This window comes from Paramormyrops kingsleyae, chromosome 11 (genome assembly GCF_048594095.1).
Source record: "Paramormyrops kingsleyae isolate MSU_618 chromosome 11, PKINGS_0.4, whole genome shotgun sequence".
In the NCBI taxonomy this organism is placed as follows: Eukaryota; Metazoa; Chordata; class Actinopteri; order Osteoglossiformes; family Mormyridae; genus Paramormyrops; species Paramormyrops kingsleyae.
In genome coordinates, this window is record NC_132807.1 from 23,249,886 (window position 1) to 23,275,337 (window position 25,452).

Consider the following 25,452-nt stretch of genomic DNA (forward strand, 5'->3'; position numbering starts at 1 on the left):
GCTGAAGAGGGCTTTGTGTAAATGAGGCCGCATGCTGGCAGGATGCATTGGCTGTTGGTGAGTGGCTGAGTGCTAGGGTCAAAGGTCATCTGTTAGAGGTCACATGTATGCAGCTTGCATTCAGACACACCAACCCCCTCTCGCTGTGCGTAAAAGGCTTTGGACTCAGTTTGCTAGAGAGTATGACTCCTCTTACTTGTTTTAATCCAGTAACGGCTTCCACTCATATTCTTGGTGTAGGGCATGTTAGATATTAATCACCAGGCTATGCTACGCTAATGCTCCTTCTCCTTTCTGGCTGTCCATCGCGTTCCTTATGCTGCTTTCCTTGGGGAAAAAGAGAGAAAAAAAAAAAGGAAAATCTAGTTTCATCCTGGCTTTCTGTGAACATAACCAGTGAAATTTGGAAAAGACGTGTCGCTTTCGCCCCAAAATGAATATCATTGTGCAAAGGTGCAGGTTCCTTTTGAATGGCTCCCTGGCGAGGAGGCCCGCCTTGGCCCATTTGGGCACTCGGAGACGCGTCGCCTTATTTCTCTCCTCGTGTTTGGAGGAGACGACCGGCCCCCCTAGTCCCGGCACACTTTCCCACTTTCACCACTTAAGACTGATGGATCACTGGCCGTTCACTAGCCCGTGTGCTACCAGCTGTGAATGCACGGCCTTTCAGGGACGCTGGAGGCCGAGCGAGTAAAACACCCACCTTTTGTATAGCTTACCGTCTACCCTCATCTGAGGCAAATTAGGAAGATCAGGGAGGGAGGATTCAGACTCCGACCCCCCATTTGTACTCGGCCCATTGTACTTCCGCCCGCTTCCTTTTCTCATCTTCCGCGTGTTAAGTGAAATGACAGCCATTACGGGTCCATATTCCATGTGCTCCTAAATGACGGCTTCCTCCGGTGGCCCAGCTGCAACTTGTAGAACAATGTAAGCGTATCCCAGGCACTGAGCGGCGTGATAAACCCTGATTACGCCGGAGACGGGGCCCCGCGCCCCCGCACCCGCGCCCCCGCGCCCCCGCGCCCTCGCGCAAGCTGGCTCCCGTCAGCTAGCCGTGCGGCCCGTCTGGGCGCTTAAACGTAAAAAACTGCTGCCACCTTTAATCAATTACCTGCTACCTGAAAAGTGCCAACCGTCCATAATTAGATTTCAGTCCTTGCTTTTAAAAGGAATGACAACACAGGAGTCTCGGGATGGAACGTTCTATGAAAAATGAATTGATTTTCCGCTGATTGCATGCAGGGTATAACAATAACAAATGTTGTACAGTGAGAAAAATCATTCTTGTATATATTAGGTTACCAGTATAAGACCCAAGAGTAACTAAGCGGCCCGTTACAATCATCCGGATGTGATACATACAACAACACACTGATATTGTTGGGCGATTATTTCACAGAACTTGTGTACATATGATTTCTGCCGAGGCAGCAGTGATCCTGCTAAAATAATCTACTGTAAATTGTTACCCTTTTAAAACAGAATCATTGAAAATAGCTGATTCCTGAGGGTCTTTATGCCATTAATGTCACTGTAAATAACTCTTTGTCTGGAGTATGGTCAAAAGCTCCAGTACAAAAAAGCGTTTTTATCCGTAATCTTTCACAAATCTTAGTATTGCCTAAACAAATCACTGATTATACAGTTGTATAGCTTTTTATTAAATTGTCAGCTACAGTCTACAAATACCTGTAGTATGTATAAATGTTTTCAGTGTATCTGTATCTTACAATACCTATAGCATGCGTGACTGTATTTCACTGTATCTATATGTAAGGTACTTGTGCAGTGGACTTGTTGCCAGTGATATTTGAGATATATTTGTTCTGCGGAGGTGAGGGAGGAATCAGGGTTTAGTAGTCTGGCAGTTGCCCAGAATTGGGGCAGCTGTCCTCCCGTATTTCCTACGCTGCCCTTGTGTATGTGTGGGTACGCTCTGAAGCGGTCTGGGGTAAGTATCTGAAAGGATACATTTCTGAGCACCTATGGGGTGTCCCCCTCGACGGATGTCGGCTTCTGGGATCGTCACGGTTTCTCCGTGATCTGCGTTCGGTGTTTCCTGTCCTTGATGATCTGTGTGGTCCCCGGGGCGTCAGGACTGTGGAATTACAGTGAACCTTGTTTGTCTGTACTCAGGTCACGAGCATGGTAAGTATCACTCTCAGCTGTGCTCTCGGCCCTGTCTGTCAGCTAGACTGCCAATACCTCTGTGCCCGGCTCCGCCCCCCCAAAGCATCTCGCTTCTCATCGGCCGCTGTCGCCGCCTCAAGCGCCTCATCTCCCCGCCTCCGTGCAACGCCCCTTGCCAGCATGCTCACCTCAAGTGTTTGCTTTGTCATGAACCTGTCCGTGTGCCCCTCCTCCGCTCCCCCTCCCCAAATGCTCGGCAGCTGGTCCTTGTAATTGTGGCGCGCTGACACCTCCCCTAAATGTTTATAGAGCGTTTAGGACTCGCTGCCCACTCTTGTGCTGGACGAAGAAGCTTGGGTGGGGGGGGGGGGGGGGCTTTGTGCTCCACTGCAGCACTAAGGTAGGGTGATGACAGGAACACAAAGCAAGCAGTTCTCCAACGAAGACTTTTCTGTTGGCTATTTCTACCAGTTAAAAACAATTACGTTCACCATATTTGAACATTGCGTTGATTTTTAAGATTAAAGCAATTGGAATATAGTCTCTTCATTTAGACTTTTCATTCAAGCATCACATTAAATATTAATTTCCTTAAAGGGAATTAAAAAAAATCTAAGACTTTGTGACCTTCACTGCTTGCTTTTTTTTTTTTTTGGATAATCCACCCGTATGGCTCAAAGCAGGCTGTTTAGGTCTCTTAGAAAAACACCTTGATCTTTTCAGTCTTAATAAATATCACACGTCAAGCAAAAGAATGGCCAAAGTAAGAAAGTCCAGCATTCGTGTAACTCTGAAAACTCATATATGTATGTATGCACACATGGATATACAGGAACTGAAATGTCACGGTCATACTTCACTGGTGGCGCCAAGGCTGTAGGTGCATGCTGTTGTGCTGCTGTAGCTTAGCGTGCATGGTTGGCTGGGTGGAAGGCTCCCCCCCCCCCCCCCCCCCCCCTCTATATGTGGCTGCTCTCGGTCGTGTGCTTGCAATACTTCCCTCCCACCCTCCCTCCCCCACCGGCTTCGTCAATGCTGAGCCTTTTGTGAAACCTGTTGAAGGACCAGACGGTAAAGGACAAGGCCCTGCAGAGCATGGCCTCCATGTCGTCGGCCCAGATCGTCTCTGCCACCGCCATCCACAACAAGCTGGGCCTGCCGGGCATCCCGCGTCCCGCCTTCCCCGGGGCGCCTGGGGTAAGGGGCCCGCCGTCACCAGCCAGACTAGTGTCGAGGGCCCAAATCCTGTTACACACAGAGGGCGGCTCTGAGACAGCTCTTGTCTGACAGGCACGCGGAGGACACAAATGCTAGGCGAGATAATGGTGTCGTGGGCGCTTGCCTGTGTGCTTTTTATCACTTTGACAGTTATTTATGAACTCCCAGGACAGACCTTTAAAGGTAGCAGCAGACTGTGGATGTGGGCGAGCTTGTTTTGCTCGTCCATTTATTTATCTCTCCTCCAGTTTTGGCAGGGAATGATATCGACAAGCCAGCCCGGATCATCACAAGAGTGAGTACTGTAGGATTTCTGGAATACAAGCTACACCCCTCCCTCTTGTCCTCCTCTGTCTTACACGCCAGTCTTTTCTCCCTCTGTTTGATCAGTGGTGCAGGAATTTGTGTTTTGCAAATAGAGAAAAAGGAAGGATCCAAGGAAAAAAAAAAAAACCTTGAATCTGCTTTCTCTTTATTTCTGTTGTATCATCCCCAGCAGTTTCTTCAATGTGACTTTTTTTTTCTTGTTCCCTTTCCCTAGCATTAAACCATTTGCCCAACAAGCTTATCCCATTCAGCCAGCCGTAACAACGCCCATTTCAGGTAAAGGGGTCGTTTGTAGATCAACTTTATTTGTGGATGAATATTTATTTCCTACATACAGTATTAAAATCGTCTATGCTCCATATGTTGAATAAAATTAAATATATTGGTGTTCTGCTGCTGGTTTCATCTTCCTCTTTTGTTAAAAAAAAAAATAGTTTATTCAAGAGTTTATCTTTCATATACACAGTCAACAGTCTGCTCCCACTATCCAATGAAAGTCTTGCATAAGTCTTACTCTTTCCATTAAACACAAAGTAGCGCAAAAACACAGATCAGAAGTACAAATTAAGGAGCGAACTATAAATTAAGGAGCACATACAGTAGCACAGTAGATACAAATACATATCTAGTGTTTTTAAGATGTGTCTGCATCACATGAGGTGTGGGCGGAGTCCTAATTGGTGTTTTCAAACTGTAGGGTACGAGCCCCCCACTGCCCCGGCCCCCACCGTCCCAGCCTGGCAGGGCCGCTCCATCGGCACCTCCAAGCTCCGGTTGGTAGAGTTCTCCGCCTTCCTGGAACAGCAACGGGACCCGGACGTGAGTTCCCACTCCCCCATCTAAAGGACCAGCCAAAAACAAAAAATAAAACGCCGGAGTCTGTTGTGCAGAACTTAAACCTGGCTCTTGATCAACACCCAGAGGGCTTCCTCCAAGACACAGAGCCATACAAAGAGTTGATCTTTCAATGGTGTTTCACTTACTGTTTCTGTCGCATTCATCTCTGTTTGAGCCATCACTCTAAATCTTTTACATATACAAAGAACGGCAGAGAAACCTTCACTGGCACAAAAAAGCCTCATATATCAACGACCCTGAACTAATTTTTCGAAAAGTGTTACACATATTTTATTATTTGCCCTGGACAGGGGTTATCTGTCATGGTTTGTCTGCATTCCTAAGTGATTTTATCTGTCTATTGATATTGCGTGACAAGAGTCATTTGTCTTACATTGTGCAGAATATCTGTAATGGTCGCGTCTCATGAAAGCCAAAGCCGCTGTTGGCGCGCAGGACACCGTTACCCCGCGCAGGCGTGACAGTGCTTTGAATCGACCCTAATAATGAAATCAAACAGATGCCGTGGTTCCTGTAGCCCTCAGTAAGACTTTGGTCAGTCGCTGCGTGTCGAGGAGACTTGATTCTAACGCGATTTCCTTTTCCTGTCCAGTACAACAAGCATCTCTTTGTGCACATCGGACAGACGAATCACTCCTACAACGATGCCTTGCTGGAGTCGGTGGATATTCGTCAGATTTATGATAAATTCCCCGAAAAGAAGGGGGGCTTGAAGGAGCTCTTTGGCAAAGGCCCGCAGAATTCCTTTTTCCTTGTAAAGTTTTGGGTGAGTTCTAACGCCATAGAGACGCCGCATTGATGTACTGACTCACTCATTCTTTTTTAAACAGTTTGGACACACACACACACACACACACACACACATGCACACACAAATGCACGTCCACACACACATGCACACACAAATGCACGCCCACACACACACACACACACACACAGACTGTGTGTAATTGTTAGACCAGTTTGACTAGCTGCTGGGTGGGTGTATATGTGTGTGTGTGTGTGTGCGCGCGCTTGCGCGTGTGGGTGGGTGTGTGTCAGTGTTGCAGAGACAGGCCTGGAAGGCCCCAGCTCAGGCCTCAGTGGGCTTGGCTCTTTGAGCCGTTCAGGCTTTATTGAGGCTTTGTTTGAACACCTGCCTGCTGTCTGAAAGGTGCAAGGGATTATGGGAGGGAGGGAGTGCCGATTGCCCTCCGCTGATGGAGACACACAGTGCTGTTAACACCTTTGTTCCTCTCAGGGTTTGAATATTCACTGTACTCTGCAGTGGAATAATGTCGTCCAAAGGCTTTTCAGATGTACATTCAGGCGTTCTTCTTTCAGCAGATGGGTAATTCCTTTGGAAGCACACTTTCTAAAGCATTTTTAAATTTAAGGAATGTTGGAAAAGTTATCCACGACTAAAAATACTGCTTCTGCCTGATGGGGGAAAAACTGCAACTCATTTAAACAAAAAACACAAGCAATAAAAACCTGTTTTTTAAATAATAATTTATACATAAACTCAAACCATTGTTCTGTATTTTATTTGCTAATAAAGTTAGCAGTTTCATGGAACACATATACACACAGACACTAAATTCGTCCATAACGAGCTTGTTGATTTCAAGCAGAACGTTGAAGAATGCTCACTGATGTTTAATTTGTGCCTGTAAAATGTGTGTTGCCATGTTTGATATCGGGGAGCATGAGAACTCGCGATCAAAGCCCCTGCCAATTCCGCTCAATATTTCAAAACAATGGAGTGACCCAGCAGACTGCTAATGGCTGTTTAAACATCGCATCCGTTTACCGAAATGCAAAATGCTAGCCAACAGCAGCCGACAAAGTAGGCCTCATCACAGCCAGAACGAGCCTTTTCAAATTCTTTTGAAGTGCCGAGCGGATCTGAATTTCAAATGAAATGCAAAGTCTGCACAATAATACCCCCACAGAATATTATATCAGAATATTACTGGCTGTCTTAATGAAGGAGTAGAATGCTGGACACTGATATTTGCTCTTTTATTGAGATAATGAACACAACGTCTACATAAGCCCAGGAGGCCCCTAATATGAGTATCTCTCTCTCAGGAAGTACAAAATCACCTTTTAGCAAAATGACACTCCTTGTAGATTTATTTTGTTCTCGGTTATATTATCTTAGCCATCCGAGTGTAGCTTGGAGATGCGCCTTTTTACATCAGGATGAATTTAATCTCCAGAATCAAAAGTGTTTCAAAGTTCCCCGTATTGTGTGGAGAGGAGATTTGAAAGCCGTTGCACTTCAGTTACACATAAGAGGCAGCAGCTCAGCAACAGTGTTCCGTTAGGCCCATTTTCTTCCGGGAACTAATTATTTAAGTACTAAAATTCTGTCCTGGACTTATTTTTAGCTTTATGTATATTGATGTTTTACAAGTTGCCTCTAGAGGGCGCCTTTATTCGGCACATCTTCGGAACCTCAGCAAACCTTTAGAGCAGGCGTTGCTGTAGGTTCAGATCCCTTTGGTAGTCATATTTACTGGAGAAGAACTGCACTTTTGACCTTAATTTGTTGAAGAGCCCCATGGATTAGATGTATATTTTCTGTCATTTCTGTCTGCCCACAGGCCGACTTGAACTGTAATATACAGGATGACACAGGGGCCTTCTATGGGGTGACCAGCCAGTATGAGAGCTCCGAGAACATGACAATCACCTGCTCCACAAAGGTGTGCTCCTTTGGAAAGCAAGTAGTGGAAAAGGTGGAGGTGAGTAACTGAATGAAGCAGACACAATGTTTACTAATCAGGCATGGAAATGTCTCCATGCATCAGTGCTATGCTAATGTGGGTCTGTGGCTGTTATGGTTATGTGCTTGGGAACCCTTTCTTAATTTTTTAAAAAAATATTCTACACTCTATGCAAAGTTTTATAGAAAATTTCCATAGCTTCTGTAACAGAAATTCAACTTGATGGAAAATGATATTGTTTTGTTTTGGGGAAATTACAGATTATTGCATGCTACATTATAAAGTACAAATGTATCGTTAAAACATATAAGTAATTATAATTGAGGATCTGCATTGGCCCTTTGAGAGCCCACGTGAATGCTTTTGCTTTGCTGAACACCTCTCCCCAGACTGAATATGCGCGGTTTGAGAATGGACGCTTCGTGTACAGAATAAGCCGGTCGCCCATGTGTGAATACATGATCAACTTCATCCACAAGCTGAAACACCTGCCAGAAAAGTACATGATGAATAGTGTTCTGGAGAACTTCACTATACTGCTGGTAAGCTAGTGCTGTCTTGGTGGTGGCCTTGTTACAGGTCAATGGCTTGATTGTCGTCATTAGGTGGCTATGTGGAGCTGTTATCAGTCAAGTGTAACGCACTCGATCACTCGGGTCTCTCGCTGGGGTGAGTAGTGTAGCTGCTCCATCAGGGGTACAACACTGCTCTTCTGGGCACTTGAACCAATTCTCTAAAGGTTCCTACTGCCTTAACCACTTTACAACCTGCTACTTTGCATCTATATCTGGAGCAGGCCTGAGAAAGGCCTGACTGTACAGAATTGGCACTGGTCCTAATCCTATATCTGACAGCAGAGTTAGGTAATTCAGGTCCAGAGAGTAAAAGTCCAGACCAGGATTTTGTTTCAACCAACCAGTTGAGTACTCTGTGACTATGACTCTTTATGCTCAGCTGGTTGGTTGAAACACAATCTTGGTCTGGACATTTACTCTCTGGACCTGAATTACTCAACTCTGCTGTCAGACAGATGACTGGACATATGCAGTTTGCAGATACCCATCATGCATTGCTGCTATGATGTATGGGACCTGTTACTTACATTACATCTATAGTGGAACAGGACCTCAAATGAGATGAAACTGGATCTGTAAGCAGGGGCAGATTTGTTGTTTCTTGCGCCGCATTCAGAAATTCACTTTGGTCCCTTGTCAAAAACAAAATAAATTGTTAGCGAGTAGATTCAGAAGATTAGAGTTGGTTAGCAGACCATGATCCTGCAGCTTCTCCTAAATTAGGAATGCATTTATTTTTTATTTAGTTTAGTGACTGTTTGAGGCCAACAGGTGGCAGCACACACATGCGTGGTTTCAGTGGCGGTAAACATGGGCGCTGCCCGTAAGGGAAAGAAGCTGGCTTGCTGTGCCATGACCCCCCCCCCCCCTCCGCATACAAGCAAGCGGCGCGTGACGCGGACCCCTGTCCCCCTCTGCCGCAGGTGGTGACGAACAGAGACACGCAGGAGACACTGCTGTGCATGGCGTGCGTGTTCGAGGTGTCGAACAGCGAACACGGGGCTCAGCATCACATCTACCGGCTGGTGAAGGAATGAGAACCCGCACGGCCTTTTCGCAGAAACACCTTTCACTCACACAGACTGAGAACCTCAGCAACAGCGGCAGTGCCTCTAAATTAAAATCAGACCCAGATTGCTTTTTCGGTCATGTTTGGGTGAAGCCTATTATTATTATTACTATTATTATTATTACTATTATTATTTGACTTAATGTATATGTGTATGACTGCAGCTGTGAATTGCGGTACAGTTGTATTATGTTTTGATACAGAAGTTCAATTTAATGGATGACTAGTCAATGTTTGTAGGAAGATGTATATATGCCAGTGGCAGCGCATAACGGAAGACAGAGTTCTCTGTTGGATTGAATCTGGGCAACGGAATAATTTTCCTTTTGTTTTCATATTGTAATGTCAATTAAGGAAAAAAAAATTAACAAAGAATAGTAGCTTTGTTTTCATGGGTTATGTAAACTACATTATATGTATTTCGAGTGTGTATTTGTGTGGTCGCTTGTGTGTTTGTATATATGTATATACATACACACACATACATTTTCCAAAGAGAAGTATTTGAAATATATAATTTTTTTTCGATAAGTACATTTACAAATGAAAGCTATTTAGAATGAAAGATTGTGAATACTTATCACAACAAGGACACTACACAACATTTGTAGCTTTCAGGGAGGTAAGAGACCCCAGAAAAGTAAAGTAAAATGCTCCACATCACTGAGTCAGGTGACATACATACAGAAGAGTGAATGCACTGTGATAATATCTATGTATTTACGGCATAAACATGTCTGTCTCGGCCCAAGCCTGGACAACGCTTGCATTGCAATAAGAAACTCATTGAACTTACCCCTTTAAATTATCCTGTGCTGTGCAAATGTTTATTTCTCTCCCCCCCCCTCCCCCCACGTGAATGGGAAACAAAAAGAAGGTCTTTAAGAACATATAACGCGAGAGACAAGAGCACTGCTTTGGAGTGGAACGTCACCCTGTCCTAAGCACTTGGGTTTTCTGGTAGGACATGCCTTACTGAGGTTAGCTGTTGTTTTTGCCTTTTAGACTATAGACAAAAGAAATGTATGTGACAGAAGACAGGGGCTGACAACTGTAGGAGTAGCAGGAAAATGGGAAACCATGTGATTTTAGTGGCTGTCATATTGTGTGTAATTCCAGAACAAGCTATATGTTTGGCCACTTTTTCCCCCCTTTTTTGTTATATAAGAAATCTTATCCAGTGTCAGTTGGTTGCTGCCTTTACATAACTCAAACCCTATAAAATCTGTGGCCTATGTTATTAGTTTTCTACAACTCTGAGCCTTAAACGTGGTGGTGTGAATTCCAAAAGATGCCATTAAAGCTGTGAGCTCTTTCCTAAGCTGGAAGACTTTCTTGTTATCATAGCATGTGGGACTTTTTACAGTACAGAACTGCCAAAGTATAACTGTATACTGTGCCTTAGTGTATGTTGTAACACGAAACGTCATTTCTGTCGGAGCACATCTTTTCATTTCTGAAACGAGATCAGTTTTTGTGAATAAGAAACATACTTTTCTTTGAAATATACATGCCAACCGTAACCATACTTTATCGAAAGTATCTAAGTTAAAAAAAAATATATCTAAATTTTTTCAACATCTGATCATAAAATGACTTTTGTGGGATTTATTTTTCCAGAGTAAAACAATATATACAATACTGATTTTTGCCTTTTCCTGCTCTAAAAGACCAAAAATGTATAGAGATTTCCTAGATCTCAGATAATTTCCTGCACTGTAGCATGAAGGTGCCTTTGGTTTGGAATCTCCAGCTTAGAAAAGACAGAAGAAAAAAAAACTTAAGAATCACTAATTGTAGCAAAACCAAAAAAGAGGAAAAAAGTATATGGGAAAAAACGGATCACCACATTGCCTTTTTAGGTTTTGTAATAAATTAAGGAACATGTGTTTCAATGGAGATAGAAAGATTTATTACAGCGACAATTTGCTATACGTTAAAATGGAAAACGTATATTTCAGTGATGATGGCTCCTTTGAGCTGCATTCATAAGCAGGAAAACAATTTAGCAGAATTTTTTAACCTGTGCTGCTTACATCATTTTCTGAACGATAAGTACAGTGATTATTGGTTTAATTAGTATTAACTGCCTTGGACCTCTTAATTGTCCCTTAAAGATAAATGGAAAAAGTAGTGAACTCACAAGAATCACCAGTTTTGGGTTAAAACTGCACTTGATACATAACTTGATTGCATAGATACTGCTGTTAAGGGTTGTTACCCAACGTTGAACACTACAGATAAAGTTTTTATATTCTTATTTTTAAAAATAGAATAGCCAACCACATTTGGCCTGGATGAGTTCTGTGTTGCAGTGCTGAAATGGAGATCATCAGGGCGTAGACGCCAAGGTGAATGTTACTTGACTGTTAGAATACACACTAACTTACATGCAACTGACAGAATGGACATTGATTCCCGAGCTGCTAGTTAATCACTTCTGAAATAATGAATCTTGTTTTTCTAGGTGCCAGAATAAACCCCTGTCCTTATTTTGTCCCTGTTCTTGTTCAGCTATACCAGTCTTTGGCTGGCATGTCAGTTCCTCAGTTTTAGAGATTTAGAGTAATATCCTCAGTGGTCTCATACAATGGCAATGGTTTTAGAGCAACCTAACTCAATAGAGGAAAACGAATCCAAACTATGTTCGCACAGCGTGGCGCCATGTGCCTGGAGTAGACTATGGAGTTTTGTATTATTTACAATCAAATAGACTTTGTCTAACCTCCTTTTTGGTGTATGACAGCTGTCTTGCCCTGTGTACTTTATGAATAACTTAATGAGGTAAACTCAGTTCCTGTTTTATTGTGCTACATGTATGCAACAGTTTTTTGTGATGACTTCATTATTCTCTGGACTTAAGTCAGTGGTTATACTGTTACTGCTGCACTGCTGGTACATTTGGTAAGTCGGTTCCATTTAGAAACCTCTTGAGATGCCTCCTTTAAGTGGACATAAAATTTTATTACCTTTTACATAATGAATGTTTAGATGGTGTTTTATTAATATGGACACTACATGAGGACGTCTACAGGAATTTCGACGCAAACATATCAGCAGTTTAGCTCTTGTCATGTTTGTATTTGTCTGTTTGTAGGTACTGGTACCTTTTGTTTATTACCATTCTCAATGTTGGCTTTAAAGTGAACTTCTTAAAGCTCAGATAGCATCATGAAAACTATTGGGTTTGTGTGCAGATTTTAAAGGTGCTTTGTATAAAGAAAAATCATGTATCCTGGCTTCTCTGGGCACAAAATTGTGTGAAACCTTTACTATCCATAACGAGGGTAAGCGGAGGGGCAAGAAAAGTGAAAAGAAAATTGCTTAGTGTGTGTGTGTTCATTACTGCAAATGGTCTCGTCTTTGCTCCGTAACATTTTGATGCCTTCTTGATACAGTGGTAGATATTTTGTAGCTTTCTAGAAAATTTGTATGCAGATAATATCAAATGAAAATAAATGATAAAACAGTGTCCTCTCGTGTTTGACTACATGTCAAGGCACCTGTCTGCGCGTGTGTTGTGGAAATGTGTTGCGTTGTCAATTCATTTTTTATAAATGAAACGCCTCCCTGCCCTTAAATAAATGCATCCCTGTCACTGTTTACACAAATTCTGACCCACAGCAAAGCAACGAAGATTTTCATACAGATGAGAATAGTACTAATCAGTATAATGAATTTAGTTAAAATGAAGTTTAGTTTTAAAAATTCAGGCTTACTGCATTTGCCGGGCAGCAGGGCGCTATTGTTAGTGAAACGTTAGATTTAAGGGCAAAAGCCTGCCAATTCAAACGTATGAAAGACGTAGTTTTACAACTGACTAATTAGTTTTACCCTACCTTATTACCCTATTTATTAAACTGTAAAATAATAACACGAAAATATATACATCAGGAAGTAAACGTAGGCATAGCGTGAAAGCTTTTTAAAATCAAATTATACGCCCACGATAAACTGTCCATAACCGAGTCCAGGGGCGGTATGGCTGCCAACTACCTGGTTAGAGGTAATTACATTTCTAAAGCGGAAGCCTGTTTAAGTAACTCTGAATAAAGATGATTGTTAAGACAGGGCCCGTGTATAATTAACTGTCTCTTTTACGAGGCTATTAGTTTCAGACTGCGTGAATGCAACTAATAATCTTGAATCTAAGATATGAAATCTGACTCAGGTAAGAAAACACGATTGCTATAGTAAGCACGTCCTATATATAGTAAAGTACACAGGATACTATCACATGGTGACATGAGATATTTTCCTTGGTTTTCAGCAACAGGTTACGATCACTAAAGTGACGGCCGACGCCACACATTTCTCTGAGGGCGCATGAATAAGGTAAATATTGTTTATGTATGTGATCATTTTACATGGCAAGAGCGATTAAGAATTCTGTCTTCAATGAGTGACATTATGATACAGTCCAGGTTCATGACCGCAAACATTCAGTTCTTTGAATGTATTTACTGTGGCCTATCTTGATTGCTTTTCGACTTCTTTTGGATTGGATCATACGGATGAATATGTATGCACGTCTAGCAGTTATGAGAGAATATTGGAATTCAGTTAGAAAGCAAAATACTTTTAATTAATGGTCTCCATTAAAATACCAATTGATTATTAATGAGCGACTTCTCAAAATCTAATGCGAACTCTGCTTAGTTCTTTCAAATTTATCGTGTTTCGCAGACCGACTTCAATTTTACATAAGAGTTTAAGTATGTTGAGGAAAATTGAAAACGTCCAGTTGGATTATTGTATGAATTTACGAATTAAAAATATACCACTATGGTATTCTCTCATTGAGCACAAGAGGGAGCCATAGTCAAATATATGACAGCGGGATTTACGTAAAGCGCGTTAAAAAAAAAAAAAAAAGTAACCAGTTTCTTGGCCCACTAATGATTCTAGTTTTTTTTCCTATACATTCATTATTATGCAAGTAAATCACTATATGCAGCTAGCGACATAAAGTCCTAATTGAGAAATAAATATCCACACATGATGCTTGTATGGTTTTTAAAACACACCTGTTATCTATTTTACTCTACAGTGGGTTTTACATTATCTGTAAGTATATGAGTGCATTTTGAAAATTAACTTCACATATCATATCCTTGGGGCTCTGACAGCCCCCTGCTTCAGTTTCCACGGATCATACGCAATATGATGTTTGGGTTTGGGTGGAACACGCTGCTACTTCAGGGCTCAAGGTGGAAGGTTCCCTGAGAAGCTTCACCCTGGTTTCATATCAGCCTGTAATTTGGGGAAGAAACACCTTGTTGCGGGAGCGGAAAGCTGAGATGTTAGTCTGCGATTTGTGGAAGATTACACAGGCAGATGGTAAAACGTAATGGGTGATGTAATGAAATCCAAGCTTAAACGGCTCACAATAGTTTATCTTAATAGCATAGAATGTTCAGATTCATTATATCACAGATGTCATTATTTCACTATAAAAAGTAATGGCATTGTTTGGTCTAAGGGGCACCTGCATTGAGAGAGAGAGAGAGCAGAGGCATGCCAGCATATTTGCTGGATTCCACTTTTTCCTCACATATTTTGGGGGGAAAAAAGAAACTGGGAATGAGAGTTTTGGAAACATGTTGCTGTAGGAATGACACTCTCTGTGCGCACTCTGTCGTAGAGCCCGTAATCATCATAAACTGCAAGTGAAAGATTTATTTGTGATTTTATCAACACCTTTGACTTCCTGAATACAAGATGTGTAAAAGAAGTGGAATAAAATATCACCCAAAAATGTCTGTTGGTTAGTTGTTATCTGTAAATGGATACACAAGACAGGAATACCTTACCAGGGTTGGACATTCCAACAAAGAGCAGAAACTTCGGAGTGTATCCTGTATCTGTGTTTGTAAAATCTCATTCTGACTCTCCATGCTACTATTTATTGTGTCTCAGCATCTCCGCAGGATTGTGGGTAATCCAGTGAATGAGATCCTTCATCCATTTTTTTCCCCTCTGAGTTAGAGTCTGAGCATAGAGTCTGAGTTAATCAAACCCTTAAATAAGCGATTCAAACTCTGAAGCCTTTCCTTTCTTCCTGAAGCAGGCAAGCTTTGGCACAAAGAAACAAAGCCAAACTGAGGGAAACTTAATTTGCCCTGGTGTCCATAAAGCACAGGAATGTTTCTCTGGCTCAACGAAAATGGTCCTGCATTAACGCTGCAAAACCAAATTTGTTAGTTTGTGAGTTATTCTTTATACACATAAATATTTCAATTAATTAATATCATTGTGCATCTAGAAATTTAATTAGTTATATGTAACAAGTTTATATAACAAGCTGTGGTGCAGTTGGCAAGCAAGTCACAATGTGATTTATATAAATAGAGTGGCTCATTAAAGCTCATTTAGCTCACACTTCACCAATTGAACAGCCAGCTTTTAAGATGCCTGGGATGCATGGCCCAGCCCTTCAGGAAACAGTGAAGTCTTTATAAAATTCTTAAAAAGAATTGCCACTTTAAGTGTTTCATGCCTCAGTGAGGAACTCTTTTAATTTTCTAAAAAGATCTAAATCTTAAGAATTTTGGTGCAGTGAACTGTAATGTGTCACACATAAACACACGTATATAGGCCTATATGTTGAATTTAATATCTTCTCTTTACATTTAATTTAATTATGAGAAAAAAATGCTGACTGAAGAACCCATGTTAATTGGACAAGCACGGCATCGTGGGTCAAAATGACTTTTCTGTCGTGCAACTTTTCTCGTGCTAAAAAAAATAATGGGTGGAGTCAGAGTCCTGTTTTACGTGAACTTAGTGTTAGACTTGTCATGTGATCACAGAAAGAAGGGAAGCCCGGGGCCCCGGGCCAGTGCGCGCGACTGTCTGCCAGTGCAGTGCTCCGCCACGTGAAGCTGTAGCTCGCAGTTCTGTGCGTCCTAACTTCGGGATCAGGTTTTCTTAAGCGTACCGGTACACATTCTTTTAGGTTACTTTCGCATGTAATTGTAATTAAGCATCGGATTTAGAAATGCGGAACCTATACACTTGACACTATTTGTAGGATTGAGAAGTTTCATGGCTTTTGAATTTACACCGGCAAGCAAGTGACATTTCAGACCTGAAGTACTCTGTCGGACTCATTTTAGCAATACAGAAATGGATGTGGAGGAATGCAAAATATCTGTGTGGGTTTGCCGAGAGGAGAAGCTGGTCTCCGGGTTGTCCAGGCGGACTACCTGCGCCGATGTTGTCAAAGTTCTTCTCGAAGATCAGAATTTACACCAAGGCACGACTATGTTGTCTGGGTCTGCGCAATCCTACTGTATTGTGGAAAAATGGAGAGGATTTGAAAGGATTCTGCCAAACAAGACGAAAATACTTCGCCTGTGGAACGCATGGGGAGAGGAGCAGGAAAACATAAGATTTGTCCTGGTTAAAAATGAGGCATCTTTACCCAACACGGGACCGCGGAGCGCCGAGGCGCGCGTCGTGTTGAGCAGGGAGAGTCCGCGAGTCTATAAGGGCACCGCACGGGCGACCATGACTCTGTCCCCAGAAAAACAGAGAAGAATTGTTAGAAAGGCTTTCAGAAAGCTGGATAAAATTAACAAGAAGAGAGCAGAAGCTCTAACTAAGGATACATCCTCTGTTGAGAAGATGGAAACTTTAGTACATCTAGTAATATCACAAGATCATACTATTCGCCAGCAGATTCAAAGGATTAGGGAGCTTGACAGAGAGATTGACATGTACGAAGCAAAAATTCACTTCGACAGGATGAAAAGACATGGGATCAATTATGTGCAGGACACATACCTGGTGGACTCGAAACCTGAGCTGGATTCGGTTATTCAAAGTGACCAGCCGTGTCCCGCAGAGACCTTTTCCAAGTTTGAGGAGTATGCCAGAAGATGCGAAGAAGTTCTCATGCTGCAGGAGAAACTGGCCGAGCAAGAATCACTGATGGACAGTATTACTGCAGAAATACAAGAGGAGCTGAACCAGAGCTGGATGAAACGACGGCAGAAGGAGCTGGCCGGCAGAGACCCAGAGAGCGGCTGGCAGGAGGCGGCGGCCCCCGTGCTTACAGCGGGCGCATCGGCAGAGACGGACATTTCACCCGATAATGAGTCGCTTTTGGAAGAGGAGAGGATTAAAACACAACTGGACACGAGCTTATATATTGGGCTACGTTTGAACACGGACCTGGAGGCTATTAGGGGCGATCTGAATCTGAGCCAGGAGTTATGGGATGCGAAAGATAAAGAACTGAGGAGTCTGTTCGAGAAAGTTAACGCTTTGGATACGGAGGAAGCGGCAAAAGAGTCGGAGGAGGAGAAAGAAAATACCTCGGTGGTGACTGAGAATGTGATGTCGCCGTCCTTAGAGAGGGACTGCGAGTGGGTGGAACAGGCCAGGGGGCTCTCAAAGACCTGCGGCACTAACGACGAGGACTCGGACACGGGGCTCAGCTCCATGCACAGCCAAGACTCGGACAATGCAGCTGTTTGCGAGTCGCTTGTCTGATTGATTTTTAAAACTCTGCACGATTGCCCCATAAACTCAGGAAACCACACTGTTCGTAATAGTAAAATTCACCTTGTTCATGCAAAATGCGTAATTTATTAATAAGATGACAAATTACATTCACATTATGGTTGTTAAACGTAAATTTGAAAAATCATCACTGTAAAGTCTCAAATGAAAAACTAATTGATACATATGATTCCAGAATCTAGTACGTTAGAAATCTTAACCTGACTCTAGTTACTAATGATTTGTTGCAATAAAGAATATGCTCTTGATTTCACCACTTTAAAGTGTTATTGAAAATAAACGTACTGAAGTTTTTGATGTGTCTAGAACATTCGGAGACCCGCAGACGGTCCACGTTTTTGCTCCCCTGCCAGATAGTCCTCATTCGCAAAAACGTGGACTGCTGCGGGTCCTCCAGGACCGGATTGGGAACACTGGTCTAGAACAAGAGAACGATAGCGAGTATCTGTATATCGCAGTAGGCAGCAGCGAGCTGTGACTGCGCTTCCTTTCCACGCGGCTGCTGGATGAGATGGACCTGAAAAGGGACTGAAGCGCTCAAGGGTCTGAATTAACGCGCCTGTAAATTTTGCGACCCAGATCGATGGGTGTAAGACGCGTAGATGATCCTTTATTATTATATGCGGAACAGAAGTGAAGTTTGAAATATCAGTTCGTTTTGTAGTTTTCATTGTTTTTTGACTTTCCATTAAATCCAGCAATTAAGTACGTTTTTTCCGTAATATGTTACATTTCAAGATCTATTTTGGAAGACCGTCTCCAAATAGTGCCATTCCAGACAATTCATACTGGTGTGACATAAATATTTAATATGGCAAAGAATGGTTTATATATGTGATATTAAAATATCAATATGCATTTTCCAAAAAAGTTTTTAAGAAAAATATTTATAGTAAATATTAAAAGTTTCTCCAGAATATTTAATCGTTTTGTGATTATGATTGACTACCGTAGTTGCACTAAAATATATTTAAACCCGTTTAGGGGAGTTGGTTAACCATATATTGTGCACTTTAAAGTTTTGAGTTAAAGCATTCATCCACAAATGTATAATCCCGTCTTTGTTCAGATTAAAGCAGCATTTACACTTTAACTGAGACAGAATATTCTGTGCATAAAAACTTCAATTTGGATTTTTCATATAACTGTATTTTATCATACATTCCAAGGCAAGCAAATCTACCAGCACATAAACTGGGATTCTTTTCTGGTGAAATAAGTAATTAATCTTGCCATATGGAGCCGTATGAATTGTTCTTATGTTTGCATGTTGTTCCTCAAAGATGACTGACCTTTTTCCTTTTGTTATATCCCACAAGGATATTTGGTAGCATATTTATGTTGACCCCTGTGATGTGAATTATATGACAATACCTCATCTATAGTGTCAAAGGTCCCTGAACTGACAAAATATTTTGAGCAAGGACTTTTGTTGGAACTTAAAGTACATTTTTTATCCAATATAAGTCAGTGTTGCATGCACATTTTACCAGATGCATTAGTTGAGAAACTCTTGGTGAGTATTTTGCATATTAAAGGGTGCAACAGCATGGACTCTTGGTTCCATCTACGTTGTTCATAAACATCCATATTCCTGCTCTGCTGGAATGGCTGCATGTCCAGCGTCATGTTCAACTTCATATGAAATAAGTAGAAGAAATCAGAAGAAAATCAAAGTCAGGGGATGGCGCCGAGAATCCAGCAGCATGTGCTTATGTTTGGCACGATGTTTTAGTGTGAGCTTAAAAGAATTTTAGCTGCTGCTGGAAACAGGGCACAGAACTGCGCTTTATAATGCGACATGGGGGGGGGGGGGATGCAGGTGCTGCTGCAGCGGGGAGCCGGGAAATTGCACCTTATGAGAGGCTGGAACAAAGGAAGGGCTAAGCTGGAAAAGTTATATTTAATAACGGGAAGGGAGACAGGTACAGTTTCCCTGAAGACACGTGTATCCTGGGATATGGGGGAGGTCACCCAGGTCGTCATAAGGACTTTCAGATGGGCTCTTTCCACATGGGTGTGCCATGTGACTTGGTGGCATGATGATTGCACCGGCTAATGTCGTTTCTTTCAACTGCACTGAGAGTCTGTTGCTTCACACGGCTCAGCTTAGCAGGGCTTGTCTGTAGTGTTAGTTCGGACAGATCGGTGACATACTGATAGCAATGCAAATAAGGGACACCAGCGGTTTTCCGTTATTGTTTTATATTCTAATCTACCAACAAGATTTTTATACTTCATATATAGAAGTTTGGTATGTACTCCCCCATGCATAATGGTAGTAAAAGAAATAATTCAGTCTTTGTTTTCTATTCTGTCTGCATGGTTTTTCCTTTACAGCTGAAGGTAGGTAAGGTGAGGGTAGATGAAATTGCGTAAATGAAGATCATCGCCCACATAGGGATCGTTTTAATTTCAGATCCTGCAGCCAGAAAATCTGTAAATATGGGCACATATGGTGGACAGACAGCAGTTGTGTCCACAAGCGGAGCCTGTGGGATGAAGAGAAACAGCACCTGCTGATGGAGAAGGGAAACATCTGGCAGGAAGTGACTCTGGCCTCATAAACAACCTTTGGATATTTTTCAGAAGTAATTTGCTGAAATTCAAAAGCATTTTCGAATCAGTTTAATTCAAAAACACATTTGGCCAATTCCTTTATTTCATTTAGGGGTATACTGTACACTACCAGGCGTACCAAGTCTGGACACACATACTGAAAATCACTTGCTTTTCACCAAGATATTGACCCTAAACACACCTCAAGATTATGTAGTAAATATTATTTTGTGAAGAAGGAAAGAGACGGAGTGCTGTGACAGATGGCCAGACCCCCACAATCCCCTGACCTAAATGCTGTAGAGCTGGTTTGGGATGAGCTGAATCGAAGAGTAACAGCAAGGTATCCAGTATGTTCCCAGAATTTATGGAAACTCCTTGTGGACTGTTGGAGAAGCACTGCAGGTGGCTGCATCTGGAAGATGATTGAAAGAATGATAAGAGTCTGCAGTGCTGTCATTGAAGCAAAAGGGGCTGTTCTGACGAATCTAAATTTTTGAGATATTGAACACTCTTGGTTTTTTTAGTATTTGATATGAATTACATCATTGCCTCAGTGCCTTTTTAGTATAAGGTGAATAACATAGCTAAAATTAAATGCATTAAAAACAGGTGTGTCCAGACTTTTGACTGGCACTTTATACTAAGTTGTATTAAAATTATGATTATCCCATTAAATGATTACGAGGAAGGTATTCACTTTAACCTAATAGAATTGCTCATTAATGTCTTTTCAGGCATTTTTGGCTAATTATATTTAAAGCCAAATATTTTAAAACTTACTACTAAAATATAAACTGTATATTTTCTTTTAAGTGAATATACTATAAATTCGGGTTCTGTGATTTACCTGAAACAAGAGCAAAGTGAGAGCACAGTACAGCCCTGTGCGCTGGCATGCTATTACAGCAAAAACATCCAGAATGTATATTTAACAATAAAATCAGGGCATTGGGAGTCAATATTATGAAATTCAATATTATGAAGTTCTGTGTCTCTCTCCCTGGCAGAAATATGGAAGATCTTCCCAGAGAATAGACATGCCACAGTGGTTACAGGAATTAATTACGTTATTGTGAGGGTTAGTGTGGGAAAAGTGAAACCTGAAAGCATTTTATCTGGGCAGAACTTTCCACGTTTCGTCCCTGGCCTGGTCTACCTTCCCAGATAGCTTCCTGTGAGAACAGCTCTGGTTCTCTTTGTCGAGTTGATAAGAAAAGTTGAGTGTATTGCTGATACACCCACCTGTGAGAGAATGTGAACTGGCGTGTAGCTGTTTCGGACATTGTGCTCTTTCATTCTGTTTTGTTTTGTTTTGATTCATTTTAATATGAATTCCTCTTAGAAGTGAGGGGGGCTCAACATGCAGTTTGATTCTCTGTGTATGAGGTTTGCAGGTTCCCATCATTTTTCTGTGGGTTTCCTCCAAAACATGTGGTCAGTTGCACTGATATTTGAATTACCCATGGTGTGTGTGTGTGTATGTATGTATGTATGTATGTGCATGCGTGTGTCTGTGTGCCTCACCATGGACCAGTATCCTGTCTAGAGAGTCCTCCTGCCCTCTGCTTTCCGTAACTGGTTCCAGGTTCACTGTGACCCTATGCTAGATAAGCAGCTATGGAAGGTTAATTGTCGGATTTGCGGAGGGAAGCCAGGTCGAGACTCAGGGGGAATGGCGCTTTACATGCTTCCATCATGGGTGCTGAATCTGCAGCGTGGGGGCAACCAGTGGAATGAAGCCCCCCATCTATGCTGCCTTTCGGCTCCTGTGCACAATAGCCCAGCTTCATCCCTTTTTATAATGATAATGTGCCCTGATCATTCCATTATGTGCATTTAACCAGCCCACTATGAATAAAGCAGGCACTGCTAAATATTAACGCCAGATGCTCTCGCTATTAATACTTAATTAAGAGCCTGTCAGATGGGAGCCATTATTTCAATACGCCAAGTAAAATCAGGACAAGTGTCACAGGGATTGATATTTCTCTTACAACGCTGCATTATATAAATAATTTTTGTGGGTATAATAAATGGCTTTTTATGTTACGTTGCATGTTTTGTTAATTTGTAATGCTGCCTTATGGATTTTATCTGTATCCGTTGGAATGCTTGCTGGATAAATATGCGCTAATTGCAATGTATTTTTTCCATTGACTGAGCCGCTATCAAAAGTCAAATGTTTGAAAGTTCAGTCATCAGTCAATAACTCTTGTGCCAGTGAGGCACGGAACACTTTGTACCTGAAAGATTAATTTCTGTGGACAAAATGGCACGATGGAATGCTGAAATGGAACTTCAGCCAAATTAAAAACTATTTTCATAAGGTAATAATTATGGAAACACCTGGCTGCCATATTGGTGTCTTGATGGTGCTGAAACCCAAACATTCACCGCTACTGCCATGAAAATCAAATCTATTAACTTGAATTATCTTAATCTGAGAATGTTCAGTGCAGAGAAGTTTATTAACTCCTTGATCCCCTTTCGGCACCAAACACATAATCAAAGGCAGTGTTTATTTTTCAGATGTATTATTCAGACTTAAATGGCAGATGCTGGGATTTGTCACAGTCTACCTAAAAAGAGAATACAATATTGCAAAGTTTAGAGGAAATTCATCTCAAAGATCACAATAACAAATTTAGTAATTCAGGTTATTAAAGATGAAATGCAAATTATAATTAGCTTCAGTCAATTCATCACTATGTACACCTACTGATGCATGTTATACATGTAGTGAAAGGAAGTATTTTCAGACCAATTTAAGTAAACCAGTTCAGTATTCAAATTCATAGTTTTTTTGGCCAGAAGGCCACTGCAGAAATTGCGCAGTGCTGTAAAACCAAAGTATTACCTCACTTACACAGACCGGTGTTCATTACGTCAGACGCATCTTAACCTGAGCAAAGTGATTCCGAGCCAGTCGGGATGGTATAGATTATACTGTTTTCTTTTGAGTGATTATTAAACTTTAAAAATATAGATTAGGTTGGTGAGTGATAAAGAGTCTGGAGTGAGCGTTGCCTGTGACCCTTATGTGTTCTTCAAAATCGTAGCATTGAATCATGAAGGTTTACACTGGAAACCAAGTAGCGTAGCATGACTTTTCCATTTGGTAAGCTGTGGCTATCATATGTATGTTGACATGATTAATTATTATGCAGTAGATGCAATATTGTGTATATAAACCTTAGTGTCCCACCCCCCCATTTCACACTATCCTGTTTTGCACTCCAAGTACTATAAAAACCCTCCCCTTGTCACTTGCTGTTTGTATGTCACACCGTTGTCCTGGGGGAGTGTTATTCTGTGCTGCTGTATACTTCTGTATAAATGGTATGACAGTAATGTCCACTTCATGTCACTTAATGTGATTGTGTCATTGCTGATTGGTTGGTGCTGTAGCCACACCCCTCCAGCGCTGGACGTCCAAAACCCACAACCTGCTCTGTCTGTGTGGAGTTTGCTGGTTCCCCATCTTTGTGTGGATTTCCACTTGCACTTAGGCATCTTGAATCTTGTGTCTGATTACGTGCATGTGCCCTTCCCTCTGATGGGCTGACTTTGCATCCGGGGTGTGTGTGCGCATGTGTGTGTGTGTGTGTGTGCGCGCATGTGTGTGCGCATGCGTGTGCGCATGCGTGTGCGCATGTGTTTTTGTAATTATTACATTGGGGGACCAGATTTCCCCACAATGTGATAAAAACCTGTAACTTTTTATCACGTGGGAGCATTTTTCTAGCCCCAATAATACAGTATAAACCCCAGTTTCATAAAAAAAAAAAATATCCATGATTGCAATCAAAACACAAAAATAACCAGATGTCATTGTTTGGTTACTTATGGTTAAGGTTAGGGCTGGGTAGGGGTTAAGGTTGTCAAAGTTAACGTTTTTGGTTGGGTTTTGCCCATAGAAATGAATGTAGTCCACATAAAAATATGAATGCGCGGCTGTGGTTATGGATGAGGTATCTTTTGGGGGGGGGGGGAGGTTCCCTCGGTAGAATTTGGCAACTGTTCAAACTCGTAATTTTGCTGTTTTACTACGTGGTTACTTGCCTGATGTTACATGATCCAGGAACATTGTCCTACACAGCATCAAACTATGGAAGCAGGTCTATGGTAGGAAAGACTGCAAAACACCCACGACTAATCACCATGATGGAAATAAAGCATTACATGCTGTACTGGTTTTAGGGGAACAGCAAACATTAGCACAACCTGGGAGAAACACATTCGCACATCTGGCAGGGCTTTGGGGATCGATAACTAAAAATAAAGGTGTGAGAGTGACTTTTATTTTTCTTCAGATGTGCCGGATGCTCACTTTTTTACAGGTCCGTGACCCACGGCTCATAAATCTCAGGAAGCAGATGCCGCCCTTCCCTTTTCCTGCCGGCCGAAAGCCGGGTTCGAGTGAGAGATTTGGGCCTGAAAATAAAGACCAGAACAGAACAGTGACCTTTTGGCAGTCTCGTCAGTTCATGCATGAAGTACTTCTGTACCTTGCTCTCTTGAGTGACATCACTGTCATCCCTAGTGTTTCCTGAGGCACTGCAATCTGTGAATAGCATATACTGGTTTAAAGGCATATATCCTTTTATTTAGGGTGCTTTGCACCATGTATATAAACCATTGTGTTATGTATATAAACCCTTGTTTTATGTATATACACTGTTATAGTTGTATATAAACCCTTGTGTCCAGCCTCCTGTTTCATACTGGCCAGTTTTGTACTCCCAGTGCTGTACAAACCCTCCCCTTATCATTTGCTGTTTATATATTGCACTGTTGTCCTGGGGGAATGTTATTCTGTGCCACTGTATACTTCTATATAGATTGTATGACTATAAAGCCCACTTGACTTGACATGACCTGACTTCACTGACCACTTAGAGTTGAATCTGGTTCTGTGGATTTTAGGCTCTTTGTGGCTGGATAGTAAAATTGTACTTATTAAATAATAGGTGGCCTTTTGTTATATGTAATGTTATAATAAAATGCAAGTGAACAGGGCTGTACCCTTATATAAGCACAAGTTCTGCTATTTTGGAATCTTCCTTTCATTTTCTGAATTGCACCCCACAATGAGCTTATTGCTCAGTATGTAAGCTCTTTATTTACCACCATGATTGAGTGGTTCCAGGCGTGCAATGTCACAAATCCATAAAGTGGTGTGATCTTATTGTTGGGGGGTGTAGGAGGCTTCCAGTACACGGCTGGGTTTGGAGATGCGTGTGGGAGTGTGACCAGGCCCGCCCCGTTTCTGCATGGTGCCTTTGATCCTCAGACACGAGGCCACTCATTACGGGGTCCGAGGGATCTGAGGCCCACATTCCAGCACACGGCGGCCCCCACACTAATGGGTCATTAAGAGGCGGACCTGCAGAGCCATCGGGCGGCGAAACAGCCGGCTGGCCGACAGCCCCTGAATGTCCGCTTCAATCGCCAGCGGTGACTGTAG

At 42.0% G+C, this 25,452-nt stretch overlaps 2 protein-coding genes and 1 long non-coding RNA gene across 9 annotated transcripts in view; all 3 read left to right on the forward strand.

Annotated features, from left to right (window-relative positions):
* tead1b (TEA domain family member 1b) overlaps window positions 1-12,366 on the forward strand; it is a 52,948-nt gene extending 40,582 nt beyond the window's left edge. For 4 of the 7 annotated variants that reach the window (XM_023790717.2, XM_023790724.2, XM_023790725.2 and 1 more), the window contains 9 exons: window positions 2,140-2,151; window positions 3,196-3,330; window positions 3,600-3,646; window positions 3,893-3,954; window positions 4,376-4,497; window positions 5,129-5,302; window positions 7,128-7,268; window positions 7,640-7,792; window positions 8,749-12,366. In XM_023790717.2, coding sequence (XP_023646485.1) covers window positions 2,140-2,151; window positions 3,196-3,330; window positions 3,600-3,646; window positions 3,893-3,954; window positions 4,376-4,497; window positions 5,129-5,302; window positions 7,128-7,268; window positions 7,640-7,792; window positions 8,749-8,862 — 960 coding nt within the window. In that variant the 3' untranslated portion in view covers window positions 8,863-12,366. The remainder of the gene's footprint in view (window positions 1-2,139; window positions 2,152-3,195; window positions 3,331-3,599; window positions 3,647-3,892; window positions 3,955-4,375; window positions 4,498-5,128; window positions 5,303-7,127; window positions 7,269-7,639; window positions 7,793-8,748) is intronic. The other 3 variants (XM_072718269.1, XM_072718270.1, XM_023790727.2) reach the window with 1 other exon arrangement.
* Window positions 12,367-12,983: 617 nt separating this feature from the next.
* Window positions 12,984-24,738, forward strand: LOC140593456 (uncharacterized). Its single transcript, XR_011993855.1, has 3 exons — window positions 12,984-13,065; window positions 13,165-13,229; window positions 24,299-24,738. It is a non-coding gene; the product is annotated as an uncharacterized lncRNA (long non-coding RNA).
* Window positions 15,714-17,676, forward strand: rassf10b (Ras association domain family member 10b). Its single transcript, XM_023790728.2, has one exon. The coding sequence runs from the start codon at window positions 16,023-16,025 to the stop codon at window positions 17,391-17,393; it is 1,371 nt and encodes a 456-aa protein (XP_023646496.1). The 5' UTR covers window positions 15,714-16,022; the 3' UTR covers window positions 17,394-17,676.
* Window positions 24,739-25,452: the final 714 nt, after the last annotated feature.